General features: G+C 39.9%; 1 protein-coding gene across 8 annotated transcripts; it reads right to left on the bottom strand.

Annotated features, from left to right (window-relative positions):
* Positions 1 to 4245: 4245 nt before the first annotated feature.
* PDP1 (pyruvate dehyrogenase phosphatase catalytic subunit 1) lies at positions 4246 to 15081 on the bottom strand. 8 transcript variants are annotated; one of them, XM_031946988.1, is made up of 3 exons: positions 14797 to 15081; positions 13824 to 13858; positions 4246 to 9795 (listed from the first exon to the last, which is right to left on the bottom strand). In XM_031946988.1, exons 2-3 carry the CDS (start codon positions 13852 to 13854, stop codon positions 8141 to 8143), a joined length of 1686 nt encoding a protein of 561 aa, XP_031802848.1. In that variant the 5' UTR covers positions 13855 to 13858; positions 14797 to 15081; the 3' UTR covers positions 4246 to 8140. The 8 variants fall into 8 exon arrangements, with proteins under 8 accessions (XP_031802848.1, XP_031802851.1, XP_031802849.1 ...); XM_031946991.1 differs by lacking the exon at positions 14797 to 15081 and adding an exon at positions 14693 to 14708; XM_031946989.1 differs by lacking the exon at positions 14797 to 15081 and adding an exon at positions 14337 to 14600.
* Positions 15082 to 15169: the final 88 nt, after the last annotated feature.

Raw genomic sequence — 15169 nt, 5'->3', positions numbered from 1 at the left:
TAATAAAACAGTATTTTCACCCTTTTTGTTGTTGGCTTGCACTTTATTTTTTCTCATTTTTTTCCTTTTTGATCAGATTTTTCTTGTGCAGCATGATAATTGTGGAAATATGTATAGAAGAATTGCACATGTTTAACATGTATTAGATTACTTGTTGTCTAAGGGAGGGGGTGGGGGCAAGGGAAAAATAAAAAAATTTAAAACGCAAAGTTTTGCAAGAGTGGATATTTAAAACTATGTATATGTTTTGAAAACAAAAAGCTTTAAAAAAAAAGAATCAAGCATAGGTCTAAGTGCAAATAGTAGGTAGAAGTAGGCTCTATATTTGTTGCACTCTGGGCTGTGCCCAATATTATTTGATGCTTTGCATATAAGAATATAAGAACCAGAACATTGTATAGAGTAACAGCAAACTGAACAATGATCAGCTGTGAATGATGTAAGCATTCTCAACTATACAGTGATCCAGGACAATTCCAAAGGGCTCCAGTTGAAAAAAATGCTATCTACCTCTGGAGAAAGAACTGACAGAGCCTGAATGCATATTGAGACATCTTTTTTTTTTTTTTCAACCTTTATTTTTAGTGGGGTTTTTTTGGTCTTTGTTTTCTTTCACAATATGACTAAAAATGGAAATATTGTGTACAATTGCACATGTATTTGTGATTGCTGCTTGTTCAGCCCTTTCAGTCTTGCCCATTTCTTCATGACCCCATTTGGGGTTTGTTTCTCAGCAGATACTGCAGTGGTTTGCCATTTCTTTCTCCAGTTCATTTTACAGATGAGAAAATTGAGGCAAATGGAGTATAATGGCTTGCCTGGGGTCACCCGGCTATTAAATGAGGCCAGATTTGAATTCAAGACGATATCTCTTTTTATTTCAAGCCCAATCTCTACTATACTACCTAGTTGCCATAAATTGCTTACTCTCTTAATGAGAGGGGGAAGAAGGGAGGAGAGAATTTGGAACTCTAAAAATTTTTTTAATTTAAAGATTGTTTTTGTGTGTTATTGGGAAAAAATATTTTTAAGTGCCACATTAAGAAAAAAAGATGTAAGAATGTCAGCAAGGAAATGTTTGACCAGAAAAGATGGGCTAGTCATGTGGTGAGCATAAGTAATACGTGATAATAAAAACGTGATGATAATGTTTTAAGGTTTGCAACGTATTTTGCAAATTTTATCTCATTTATTCCTCATAACAGGTCTCCAACTTCTCGAGGACCACATTTCAGGATCCTACCAGTATCCAGCATCCTATCAGCAACAGAGGCTGAGGTCACCAAATAATGTAGTTTAAGAGAGCACCAAATGTTGAGATCCAGTCATGAAAACAATTCACAATGGCCATTCTCTTTAGCAAAAGGTAGGTTGGTGCTATTACTCAGTTGGCAAAGCATAGGATGAGTGGATAGGTTGGAATCTACATCAATGAGATCCTTGATCCCCTGAAGCATTTAAATATAGATAGAGGAAGTCAGTGAACAAGCACTTATTAGCACAATTATGTGTTAAACTCTGGGAATATAAATTCAGACCCAAAGATATTATCCAGAACTCTCAAGCAGTGAGTTTTTCTATGTGTTTCCTGAATAGCAGAGGTATACAAAGGTACCACCTTCTCAAAGGAGATTCCCTCCCCATCCTACCTCACCCCAGACATATCCATGTCCTGGATGGTTCCAGAAAACTGTGTTCTAGAAACTTAAGGCCTTACTCTTATGTTTTCCCCTAAATATCTATGTTCAAAAGTATTGGTATATATGGAGTTAAATTGCCTGCATAAACCCTCTATGCTTTGCTGTATGTAATGGTTAGAGGGAATACCATTAAATAAGCCAGTGGGAGTGGTAAAATACCATGAGACAGGGATTTAGTCTTTGATAAGCAAAATCCATCTACCTTAGGGTGAGGATGATAAGTATATCTAAGTTGCAGCTAAGTAGATTAATTCTTAGTGATTATGGCCCTACTAAAGGGAATGTTTCCCTAGGGTGTGACCCTACAACAAAATTGAAAAAGGTACTGTATTTGAAAAGAAAAAATGAACTGAAATTCCATCTCTGACTTGTATTAATCATGTTATCTTAGACTTAACTCATATGATCATTTTAAGGAAGAGTACTTTATAAATCTTCAAGCATTCATAATTGTGAGTTGTTAAAATATTTCAAAAGGCCCAAGGCATTTTGACTTGGGGACCTAAAATTTAATTCTACATCTCAGTAGCTCACTGGATCCATTTGCTGGCAGACTTGTGTTTCACTAAACAAGGGTGAATCTGATAGAACAAGCTATTATGATCCCACGTTCTTAGTCCCAACACTGCTCTCTTATCTCACCTATCTTCTGTAACAAACCCTGTGAGCCTCAGTTTCCTCAGCAGTAAAACGAAGAAGGGGAACTAAGTAGCCACAGAAATCTAAGGAATCTACAGTCCTGTAATATACTTAGTTTGAATAGTGAGATGTACAAAAGATACTGATATTATTTATAATCTGTGAGCCAATTCTTTTTGTTTATAGAGCCACAAATTGGATATTTTTCACAAAGACCAAAAAGAAAAAATGCAGTTGATCAAAGAATTTTCTTCACATGACTAAGTTACACTATTATCTGCTCTTAAATGAATTGGGAAAATACACAGATAGGCATCTGACATAGTGCAAGAAGGCTATTTTCTCAGTTCCCTTTACAATTTACTTGAAGCAAAATTTAATCCGATTAGGTCCTATTTTCCTGGTTCATATGACTATCTGATAAATATCTCAAGGTCTGGCCCAGTTATTATGACAAACTACAGCATTGTTTTCTAACTACTTCTCAACTTATATCATGCCTTCCAAAATGAATGTGGATAAAAATGATAAAGTGTTAGAATTGGAAATATTCCTCAATCATAAATACAGGCTAAAAATCAGAATAAAACCCACCACTCAAAACCATTTATTCAGCCGCTCCACAAATGCTTACTGAATGATTGCCACTGCTTGAACTTGTTTTTCTCATTGTCTCTGTGTTGGTCTATTTTTCCAACTACATTGTGTTTTTTTCCTCAGGGCAAGAATCATTTTCATTCATATTATTTTCTTTTGTCTCCAGCACAAATACTGGACCATTCCATATATTATCTGATTACCTCAAAAAGTGAAAATACCTTTCAAAAAATAAAGCCTCCTTGAGCTTCCCAATAAAAAGTTTGAGTGAATGAGGTTTATACATCTGGTTTTTCAAAGGAGAAAATATAAAACAAACAAAAAATTAATTTAGATGGAAAAAAATCACAAATTTATTTTCACTAACTTCTAATTGAAATTTAACATTTGCTTATTTAAAAAAAACCCCAACATATTAAGGAATCCATTAGCTTTTCCAGACCACCTAAAGGTTCAGAACATAAAAAAAAGTTAAGATTCCCTGGCCTAGATCAGTAAGATTTTTATAACTTGAGCATTGTACAGATTTTTATCCTCTAGCTATATTTCAAAAGTCTCTTCTCAAAAGACTTTCTTCCTGAATTGCTATATTAGAAAAATTCATCCCTCAGCTACTAGTCTGATGATAAATCTGACTTTTGTAGGGCTGATCCTAGAAAGATAGATTATTAATGGACCAATACTCAATTTCATTCTCTTCAAGTAGTACCTGCTTTGTTAGTAAAACCTGAAGAGTCCATGCCAATTCCAGACCAGGATAAGGCAGTATCAGGTATTTATTAAACTAAGTTCCCTTTAAGTGCTAAAATTCTTTGATTAAATCTAAAGTGAACTTTGAAGTCATAAGGTTTCAGAAATTCCTAGTCAGGAATGAATACATTCCTTTTCTGCTTCCTTTTCTTCTGTAATAGCTCCTATTTTCAAATGAAAACAAAGTTATAGGAATGCATGAATAAATCTGTAACAAGCACTAAAATGATACATAAGGGCCAGAATAGTCAAACCTTTTCAAGGATCACAAACTCCACTTTTCTGGGGACATTACAGAAATCAATCTTTTTCTGGGTACATACATGCCTTAAAAAAATAATAAAAGCACAACTTCTTTTACTGATACTGTGTCCCACTTCTCCTAAAATAGCTCTACCAACCCATCTCCCCAAGCCAGAAATAACATTTAAAAACCTCTACGTGTTCCCCAAATAGGATTTATTTTCCTTCCAAAAGATTCCCATTCCAAAGCTCTATCTCCCTAGCCCTTTCAATGGTGGATGAAAAATACTATTAGTGCTAGCATTTGAGACTTTGGGTTCTAATCCATTATTTCATTATGGGATCTTGATTTTCCCATCTATAAAATGAGGACAGGACTTTAAAGGGAAATGATGCAGAACTGGAAGAAAATAGCATGTCAGAGGTGATCATGTCATAAAGCTAAAAAGAACCATGTGCATCCCCTTAATAGTAACAGCTAATAATGGGACAAATTTTAAGGTCCCGAAAGACCTAAAACTGACCCATTTCTCAAAACTTCTTGAATGACTATGGCCAAAAATCAAGTCAAATCAAATCATCAATCAGCTGAAAACCAAACTTTTCAGAAGCTACTCTCCATTCCACAACTCAAAGCCTTTCCAGCTGGGGAATTAACTGCCAATCTGTCTTTTATTGGCATAATTGATGAAAATCCAAGGTCATCTCCAAAACCACAATAGGGCTATCAAAATTGAATTTGACCTGGAGGATTCAAATACTGTAAACTTTAAAATTGAGACTCATGAATCGCTGGTTGTGTGTAGTCCTAGAAAGGGCTCTTAACATCTTAACATGCTAGGAAGTTTCTCTTGACAATGAATCATTACCTACACTGGCCTTTTTTCTTCCTGTATCTTTCCCCTACTTCTCCTGGTTCTACCTTTTGGAACCAAATAGAGCAAATCTAATCCTTTCTCTATACAGAAAGCAATTTAAAATTAAGCTAAAAAAATAAAACTATTGAATGTACATTGACTAGAGATTTGAGTGCTTAGCATACACCCCCAAGAGATCAGAGACTAAAAGTTCTATGTATATCAAAATATTTATATTTTTGTAATAGCAAACAACAATTAGACATGTATCAATTGAAGAAATAGCTCTACAAATTGTGGTACATGAAGGTCATGGAATTTTACTGTGCTTTAAGAAGTGATTATAAAGACGTGTGGAAAATTTTACTTAAATTAATGCAAGGTGGGGTAAGCAAAAAGAGGAAAACAATGTAAAAAATGTAAACAAAAATGTGAATGAAGATATTTTTTAAAACCAAAACGTTGTGCTATATAATGGCAAAGTCTATCCTCCAAGAAGAGATGAGAAAATATATTTCCCTTCCTTCCCTACAGAGTTGGGAAACAAAGGACATGAAAAAAGGTATATACTATCAGACTCTGTTGATGCACTGGTAAATTTTGCATAACTTTTTTTTTTAAATTTTGTTCTAAGGGATTGCTTATTGAGTAGGAGATGAGTAAGAACTATTTAAAAATTTAAGTGATATAAAAACAAGATATTGGCATTTTTTAAAAAGGACATTCTTATGCTTACAACAACATCACAAGGCATTTGGAAAGCAGTTATAATGCTTTAATTCACTCCAGACATTTCTAACAACATTTCTCCAAGTCATAAACACTTGAATATATCCCTGTACAGTTATATACTTTATTATGAAACAAAGTTGTTTTCCTATTGAGTACTGCTATAGTACCAGGATCCCTTTTTCACTTATTAAGGACTTTTTTCTTTTTTTAATATAAATACTATAATCAACCACTGATTAGATATAAATACAGTAGTTAAGTGCATATCCTGCTAGAAAGTTTAAATGGTAGAAAAATTTAAGAAAGGCTAAATACTTTAACAGCTTACATACATTCTGTACTTTACACATAAGACAGGGCAACAGGAAAGATACAAGCCTTTTTATCTATACGGAAATTTTAGTTCTGCATAAAGAATAACACAGAGGCAACACATTACAATAAGATCACAATTGTTTTGGATGGTGTTACACTTACACTGCAATTACACCCAATTTATCTCATTTCTAAAGTTGTCAAAATCCAAACTGTGGTTTTCATCTTCTGTGGGAAAATGAACTGAGCTTTCAAATTGAAGACCAGTGCAACTGTTTTTAATAAAACGTTGGGAAGTGCCACCATCTTAGTTAGGACAAAGGAAAGCCAAATTTACATAGTATTGGGCTATATACAAATACTGAGATTTTACCATTCAGTGGTTTTATTCAGAGCAATTGATGTAACTCCATTCCTACAGTACATAATGCAGTAATGATTCTCTTTTTTATACCACTGAGTTCTAAATATGTGTACTATATCCAGAAATCAAATAGCAAATTATTCTGTGCTACTAGCTTTCTGGGTGAGTCTAACAAAAATCAAATTTAGCAATCCAAAAGTTGCCTGACAGGTCAAAGGCCAGAAAGGAATTCTTGCACATCTGGTCCAATTTTTCTTCTAAAATCAAATATCCCCAATTAAATTGCATGTTGGAAAGCTGAGAACAGTTTATATCCAAAATCTACCCACAAATTAAATATAATCATAGCTAGTATTTTAACTGACACTAGATTAAATGGAGACAATAAATCCACAGTTCACAATTAAATCCAGTAGTGAAATGTCCAATGATACATATTAAATAAGCTCCAAAGTGCCACCACTAATATATTTCCCTCCATTACAATTATATTCCTTTCTTTTATGATCAGCAGAAATGAAATCACATAGGGACATAGGTATAGAAAATGGAAGTGAGAGACAATACTGTTATCAATATCACAGTAATTATCTTCCTTAGGTGTTGTCTCTTTCTTTGCATTCCTATTGAAAAACCATATTATGTATAAATCATTTAGCAATATTTAAACCAAGGACATTTACATTTTGACCTGTGTTTTCTGGGGCAGTAGGGAGAAGCTGAGGAAAGCAAGATACTTTCTTCCCTTTCCCTTCCATCTGTTGATAGTGAAATATTCCCTTCCCCACTCGACCTTTTGTAACTTGTCATATATATATGGCATATATGAATACAAAAATGATGAATATTTTTTGGAGAAGAAATGGTGATCTTGTGGTAAAGAAACAATCAAACAAAACCTATTCACACTGATAGCAAACCATCACTGGAGATCACTTAATAAGTAACACTGACATAAGATAAAGTACGAAAGGACCTTAAAGCTCTTGAGGATGTCAGCTTTCCCCTTTCTCAATCTAAAAAAACAACTTTCACAGGAGTTGAAAAGGAGTCTCTTATTCATTTAAGCAGCTCAACTAAAGCTTTTCACATCAAAAAAGTGAAACGCAGTTTTTTTTTTCCTTGTTTATTAACAATAACAAATTAAAGAGATCCAAAAAGTTTTTTTTTTTTTAAAAACTACGGTAAGAGTAGTTATGTTTCAATTCTATCAGGAAGTTGATATTGGGGCAGTGGGAGACAGGTGGGTCAGAAAGGGACCAAAAATTGTTTATATTTTTTCCAAAAGCATTTCAATTAAATTAAATGTTATAAACCAAATAGGTTGAATAAATTTGAATTGCTTGAATTTTTTTAACTTACAGCTTAACCCATTTAAACACAAAGAATTCTATGAATACGTGTAAACAAATACACACAGGGGAAGTATGCAATTAAAAATGGTAAGGGACAGTTTTGCTCATTGGTAGAACAGATATTTTTCTTAAAGAAAATCAGGCTGCAAATGAATACATTATTTTGTTCCCTTTCTACAGTAAGCATAGATCCAGCAAATTTCTTTCACTGTCTAGTCAAGGTCCTATCCTGAGGTCGTGGCTATTTCAAAAAGACTGGTCAAATTAAGCCTGCCCTCCCTGGAGACACTTATAAAGAGAACTTGATAGGTCTCTAAGGGTCTTTTTCCTGATCAACTGGAGGCTGTGTCTGGTTAAAGCTAAGGCATCATTTTTTTTTTCAGACCTTTGGAGAAGTCATCTTATTAGCCCTTTCCTGACATTCTCCCAAATTCTAGAAACATACCGGCATTTGTTAGGATTTTAAATGAATAAATGCTTGATTTGATGGGCTGACCCACTGGAAGGATTTTTCAAGTTATATATTTTAATCTTTTCACCCTTCAAACTTGCTCTTTTCATCCTCTAATCGCCTTAATTTTCAGTCACTCACTGTTCCTGGTTTTGATATGCTCCCACCACATGAGAATTAAACTGGACAACAATAATTGTGATGTCATCCCTATACATCCGAGCAAGTTCTTCAGGAAGACTGAGCATCTTGGAGAGGCGCTCATGATCCACAGCCCCAAACTCATTATTGCCAACAGCATGACGAATGAGATGGGTGGCTGCATTTTGATCTTCAAAGGCAGAGGAGATCTTGGCTCTCCTTTCTGCTAAGAGACCATGCATCTGTCCCAGAGTTACCTTGTAACCTCCGACGGAGATGGGGCTTTGTTGATGCACTCCAGTGAGGTATTCACCTACTATTTTAACCACATCCTGCCTGTGCATGGTCTCCCACAGACCATCGGTTGCCAGCACCAGAAACTTATCCTGTGGCCTTAACCTGTGGTATATGACTTCTGGCTCAGCAGTGAGATATGGAGGGGTATAATAATTGGGGGGGATAAATTTGGTATACTCATTGTCATTTAACTGATCTGGGCCTGATTCTATCACTCTCTTCTGTAGTTCAATGCTCCACTTGAACTTGACATCTCCGAAAGCCCGGAAGGGCATCAGCAAACCCAGTAACCGATCCTGCTTCACAACACTTTTGGCTTCCGACTTAGGATGCTCTAGTTTTAGCCTTTCTACTTCACTTTCATTCTGTGCATTGTGGTCATTGGACAGGGTGATTGCCGACCACGAGCCATCCTCTTCCTGCACTCCCAGCATGGCCCGGCTATCCCCGGTATTGGCCACGTGCAGGTCCACCCCATCCACGTGGGCCACACAAGCAGTGGCCCCTGAGAAGGCCACTCGAAGCACCAGGTAGTTGAGGAAAGAGTTGGGATCCCCTACTTGTGCTTCTAGAGAGATGTCATTATCAAGCCTCTTGAAGGCATTAATCAAAGCCTCCTTGACATCAGTGGTTTCCCCCGTGTTCAAGTCTATGAGCTCTTGCCAATAAGTCCTCAAACTGTTGAAATAAAGTTTGGATGCCTCTCTACTGAAATAATCATTGGGGTGCTTGTGCCACTGCAGGATGGGAAGGAGGGCTCGGCCACTCTCCACCGCATTCTCAATCTCTAACAAAGTCTCGTGTGGCAACAAAGAGACGGCGATGTAGTAAAAAAGCCTTTCACTGACAGCCTGAGAGCAGGCACAACCTGCATGGCCATCAAACACTCCTAGGAGCATCCCCCTTGTCTGCAAGCAAGTGGCTGCGCTCCTGCGGTCCTCAATGGGCGCATTGGCAGGCAGCTGATTGCTGTCGAATCCAAGAACAGAACTTAGATTTTTGCCATCAAACTCAGGCACCTTAAAACTGTACTCGTTGGCTTTCAGGATGCTATTGACCTGCGGGGGGGTGAGGTAAAATCTCTGAGGGGTGGTGGCATACCTCCTGGTATGGCTGTACTGCCAGAAGGGATCCTTCGGCCGGCAGACGGTGGCGAAGGCCTTCTGGGGCGCGTATCTCAGGCGGCTGAGAGGGAAGGGAGGCGGGGAGCAGCACAGGTGCGTGTGGTGGCAGTAGCACGCGGTGCCGCAGATGCGGCTGAGCTCACAGTTACGGATCAGGGGGAAAAGCAGCTGAGTTGGGGCCGGCATGGCATCAGAGTACAGAGGCAAACTAGAACTTCTGACTGGGATTCCTGGACCACATGAAAACAAAAACAAAAACAGATAGACATTTGATTAGAGAAATGAACCTGTATACCCCAGGTAGGTATCACTTCCACAAAGTTTATCTTTTTAGTGTGGCTAAACACAACTTTCTAAAAATCCTTGTTTGTCCTTCAATCATGTCCCAATTTTCATGACCCCATTTGGGGTTTGCTTGGCAAAGATACTGCAGTGGCTCCATTTCCTTATCCAGCTCATTTGACAAATTAGGAAACTGAGGCAAACACTGTTAAGTGACTTGCCCAGGGACACACAGCTACTAAGTATCTGAGACCAGCGTGAACTTGGGAAGATGAGTCTTCCTGACTCCAAGCCTGGCACTCCACCCATCTACCTAGTTACCCTTCTAGATCTTTCTTCATATCTCCTCCTGGCTGTCTCCAGCTGCTAGATCTGTCTCCTTCATAAATTACATTATATTTAAATGTTGTAACGAGGGCAAAGACTTTTGTTTTTGTATTCCCAATACCTAAAACAGTTTTACACATAGCAGTTTACCTTGTATACACTCATAGACAAATACAAATACACATATCCAGGTGCAGGCTCACATATATAAGCATGTGCATTAAGAAAGTAAGCAGGGACTGTTTTATGTTTTTGTTTTGGATCTCTAGAATTTAGCACAGTGCTTAGACTGATAGCAATCCTATCTTCTTGAACTGAATTTAGAAGCCAATTGCCCAATTATATGCATCTATCAGGCCCAATTACATACAAGGTCAGTTTGACACAAAAATGTTCTTAAAAGGTTTTGTGCCCATAGAACCTCAGGCAGGTTTTATCAAGCTAAAGACTTCAAATCTAGAGTGAGGGACACATAGTAGCTAAGTTTAATTAATAAAAGGTTGGCAACCAGGTGAATTTCTACAAAAATCAAGAAATCCATTTGCTAATATGAAGATGCACTAGAACCAACATTAGTGGAAAGCATGCAAACCAAATCACAAATTCTTTCAATATTTAAAAATACTGTATTACACAGGAGCTGAAATTCTCCCTCCTAGTGGTCATTTGATTGCTTGATACGGTTTCTGAAATAAGCATAAGAGGAAGAAATGGGGATAGGAAGGAAGAGAAGCTTAGCTCTACTTGGCTACACATTAGCAGCTCTGTTTAGTTAGCTGGTGAGGTTAAAACTATCTGTTGAAATGAGACACTGAATCCGAAGGCTTCAATGAGGTGTGCTGTCCTCATTCCTCATGATAAAGGGTTGTAGAACAAATAAACAGCCTCTTAATGATGTGAAGAACAGCCTCTGTTTCGCAATGTAATTCTCTAGCTAAAAAGGTCCCAGTTTTAATATTTTACTTTTTCCTTCATAGTGGATGGCAAGTTTTTAAAAAATGTTCTCTTTCTCAGCTCCTTAATAGAAAACCATCCTTTACTGTGTTAGGGTAGTAGAGGAGGTACTCCAACACTAACACAATGCTGTCACACTTCAGGAGAAAATGTCTAGAATTATCATCACATATAAAAATTAAGATTTACTATCAGTCAGTATACACAGTAAACCCAGTAAATTAAGCATTTACCTAGAATACAGAACACCAATGTAAAATACAAACCTTTTTTTATGCAAATTTATGCAAAGGGGGAAGGGAGGGAGAATTATATTCCTTTTCCTAGACAGCAGGTATTTCTGCATCAATTATCCAGGTAAATGCTTTTGCATTTTCTAATTGTAACTAATTGATTTGCTTCCTCTTCGCCTGGTAGGCACAGACACTGACTTATTTTCTTTTAAGAGTAGATTTAACAAGTAGTGATAACTGGAAATAAAACTGAACAACCAATCCTTGTTTATAACAGTGAGCAAAGAAACTATTCAAAAAGTCTTTTTACAAGAATTAAAGATCCTAATATTTGATGTTAATAACTAAAAAAAGGGCTACATTTGTAAAAATTGAAAATGAAATCAGAATTGACAGAATTTTAGTAACAAGAATAGGTGACTCAATAGTGCTGATTGCAGCCTTGAAAAACAGTATTTCAGATGGAAAAATCAAAGAACGTCATACTTCAGGCCTAACTAAAGGCCCTCCACAAAACATACTTGAAAGTCAACCAAAGGTTAAACATATTTAATTTCTGCCAATATATGTGCCCAGATGTAATGAAACCACCTGCTACTGGCCTTCCTCCATCATGCATGGCTTTTTAGTTTAGATTTGCCACGTAAAAATCTTAAATCAACTCAATCTGAGAGCATTTCATTATATAAATGTTTTCTAATGTTGCATTAAAAACAATTTTAATTTAAGGATAAAACATACATTTTTCTTGATGCAAATCTAGGGTTCTTAATATCCATAGACCTCTTCTCCCCAGGGGATCTGTGATAGATTTTGGAGATCTATGAAATTGGGGGAAGGGGGAAAGAGGATCTCATCTTTATTTTCATTAAATTTTTTTTGTTTGTTTCCTTGGTACTTGCATGTATTTTATTTTATGCATTTAAAAGCATCATTCTGAACAGAGGTTCATTAGCTTCACCAGATTCCCAACAAGGTCTAAGATATTAAAAAAGTGAAGAACCCCTGATCTAAATAGAGAAGCAGTTTACAACTTAAGATTTTTTTTTAAGGAAGAACAAAAAAAAAAAAAATTCAATTTAGAGTAATTCAAGTTCCATTTGGTTTTTGCTAGACAGATACAATACAGGATTTAGTTGAGTTTGTTGTCTTGTCTCCAAGAAACCATCACCCTGCTGAAAACTGCTTTATTTTTTAGGCAGTTTTATCCAGTTGGTTGCAAAATGATTATAATCTTACAACAGAGATAAAATTTCAGGGTAGTCTGATATATGCATTTGAGCAGTAGGTGGATTTCATACAACATTCAAAGAGCAAATATCCCTAACAAGTCTTTACTGAAAACCAGTTCCCTTAAAATTTATCTTAAAAAATGTAAAATTTCACTACAAGCTCCTTTTATTTAAGCAGTTTTATGGGCTTATATCTCAGATCCCTCCAATATCCTAACTATTATGTCCATCTAAAGAAGAAATGATGGGGAAGAAGTGGTAATAAATGAAAGCCATGCGATCTGTTTCCTTCATCAGGCTGAAGTTTTGAATTGATGTCACAGGCATCAAATGGTCTCTCCAACACCCTGAATTATTGTTCTTTTAGAATCATCCCTCACTCAAAACAAAAGACCTCTAAGATCAAAACTTCTGCTAACAAGCTTGCTGAATTAGAATGATGCTTTCTAAGAGACCAAGAGTAAGTTTTTAAAAAAAAGAAAGAACACTTACTATACTAATGAAGTGATCAAAAGCCAAATTCTCATTTTTCTCACAATATACTCCCTTAAAAGTTCAAGCCTTATGACCTAGGCCAGACCACAGGATCCTAACATATAGCTGACTGATTTTGCCAGATTAATGCTGAAAAACCTTCTGAAAGCAAAAGCAAGGCAAAAAATCAATCTATTGCTTGTGTGAACAAAGCTGCACCTCCGCTAGGGATTGAAAAAATGACTTGTTTCATAAACAAACATCTGAGTCAAACCAATTGGTAAATGTTACTGTTCTATTGATCTCCTTATCTTTCAAAGGCTTCTTTTATTTTTTTGTACGTGTTAAAAGAAATAGTCTTAATTACCTTAAAAACACCAATAATAAGATTCATTAAAGAACCCCACCAAATAGATGGTGCCGTTTTCCTGCCTTTTCTCAGAGCCTGCTAGGGGAGTGGTTTATTCAGAGTTTCACCCATGGGGGGTGGGGTGGGGGGGGGGAATTCCGACAAATTAATTAGATTTTCTAAACAGGAAGAGAGGCACTGCCCAGGCACTCTGGGGATGCTTCCTTTGTCCCTAACCCGAAATCTGCCTAGACATCCATCCCCGTCTCCCTTGGGCTCTGCATGTCTCGGTCCTCTATTCCTACCTGTCCCCTGAATTCCAAATGCCCCCCACCAAAAAGAAAGCCTTATTAAATGGGGAGGGGTCTTCTGGAGTCCCCAAAGCCGGCAGTGGACAGGATACCTACCAATTCGCCTGGGCCCGGGACACACACACATTCTCCTGTCATCACAACACGGAGCCGACACCATCCACACCCCGCGCGGGCAGCAGCAGCAGGGACGGCAGCGACAGCAGCACCGGCCCATTGAAAGCAAGGCAGAGATTAATAATGTTAGAGGGGGAGGTGGGGAAGCCGGGGGGTCTCCGGTTAGTGAATGGGAAAGAGGGGCGGGGGAGGAGACCAGGAAGGAGCCCAACCACCCCACGCCCCGAGCGGAGGAAGGAGCCGGGGGGCACAGGCGAGCGGGCCCCTCCCCACACCGAGGGATGCGCGGGTACAGCGGAGAGATCATGCAGCGGCGGCGGCCCGCGAGCCCCCCTCCACGGCCGGCGTCCCCGAGCCCGGCCACATCCACGAGGAGTGTGGCTCGATGCGAAGCGAGACCCCAAGCCCATCTTCGGCGGCACAAAGCGGGAGGCAGGCCTCGGAAGCGCACAGACGGGCAGGTGCCGCCGCGGGGACGGCTGAGGCACACACCGAGCGAGGTCCGGAGAACAGGGCGCGCAGTCTCCCACCGGCTCGCACGAGACCGCGGGGCCTAAGAACTCGGGGGCTCTGGCCCCAAATCCCTCCCACATCCCGCCCCACATTCAGAGCGCTAGCATCCGATTGCTCCGGCGGCGCGGGGAGGGCTGCGCGGTCTCTGCCTCGTCCGCTCGGGGCTGCGGCGCTGGCAGCGCTCGCGCTCGCTCGCTCGCTCCTCAGCTCTGACAGACGCTTCCTCCCCTGCCCACGCGCGCCCCCGCCCCGTGGGAGCACACGCACACTCGGGTCCCACCCCCTCAGACGCATTCCGGAGGGAGGGCAGCGCGAGCCCTCCCCCTTCGGCTCACCTGGTCCCTCAGCCCGTCCCCACGAGCGCGCCCAGCGCCCCTCGCGCCCTCCCCGCCCGCTCCCCCGGCAGCGCCGCGCGGCGAGGGCTGCACGGGCTACGCACCGGGCACGTCCGGGGAGTTGGCTCCTCTCGCGGGGGAGCGGCAGCTGGAGGGCGGCGGGAGCGGCTGCGGCGGCGGCTCCGGGGTAGCCTCCTCCCGCGCCTTCTCCTCCCCCGAAGCCCGAGGCGCAGGTCCCGGGTACTAGGGCCCCAGCCCCCGCCCTGTCCCCAACCCCGGCCCCGCTCTGGCACCTTGCCGGGCGGCCCCGAACCCCTTCTCGCCTCCCTATTGGCTGCGGGGCGGCCGGGTGGGTGGGAACGAGGAAGGCGGGCGTGGAGCCGGGAACAAGCGGAGAGGGAGGGGTCGGGAGGGGGCAGGCCCGGGGGAGCCGAGGAGGAAGGGCCGCGTTCTCTCCCCGCCGGCTTTGTGACGTCA

The sequence above is a fragment of the Sarcophilus harrisii genome, chromosome 1 (genome assembly GCF_902635505.1).
Source record: "Sarcophilus harrisii chromosome 1, mSarHar1.11, whole genome shotgun sequence".
In the NCBI taxonomy this organism is placed as follows: Eukaryota; Metazoa; Chordata; class Mammalia; order Dasyuromorphia; family Dasyuridae; genus Sarcophilus; species Sarcophilus harrisii.
Note: the sequence above shows the minus strand (reverse complement) of the source record. Positions and strands in the feature narration are given on the sequence as shown.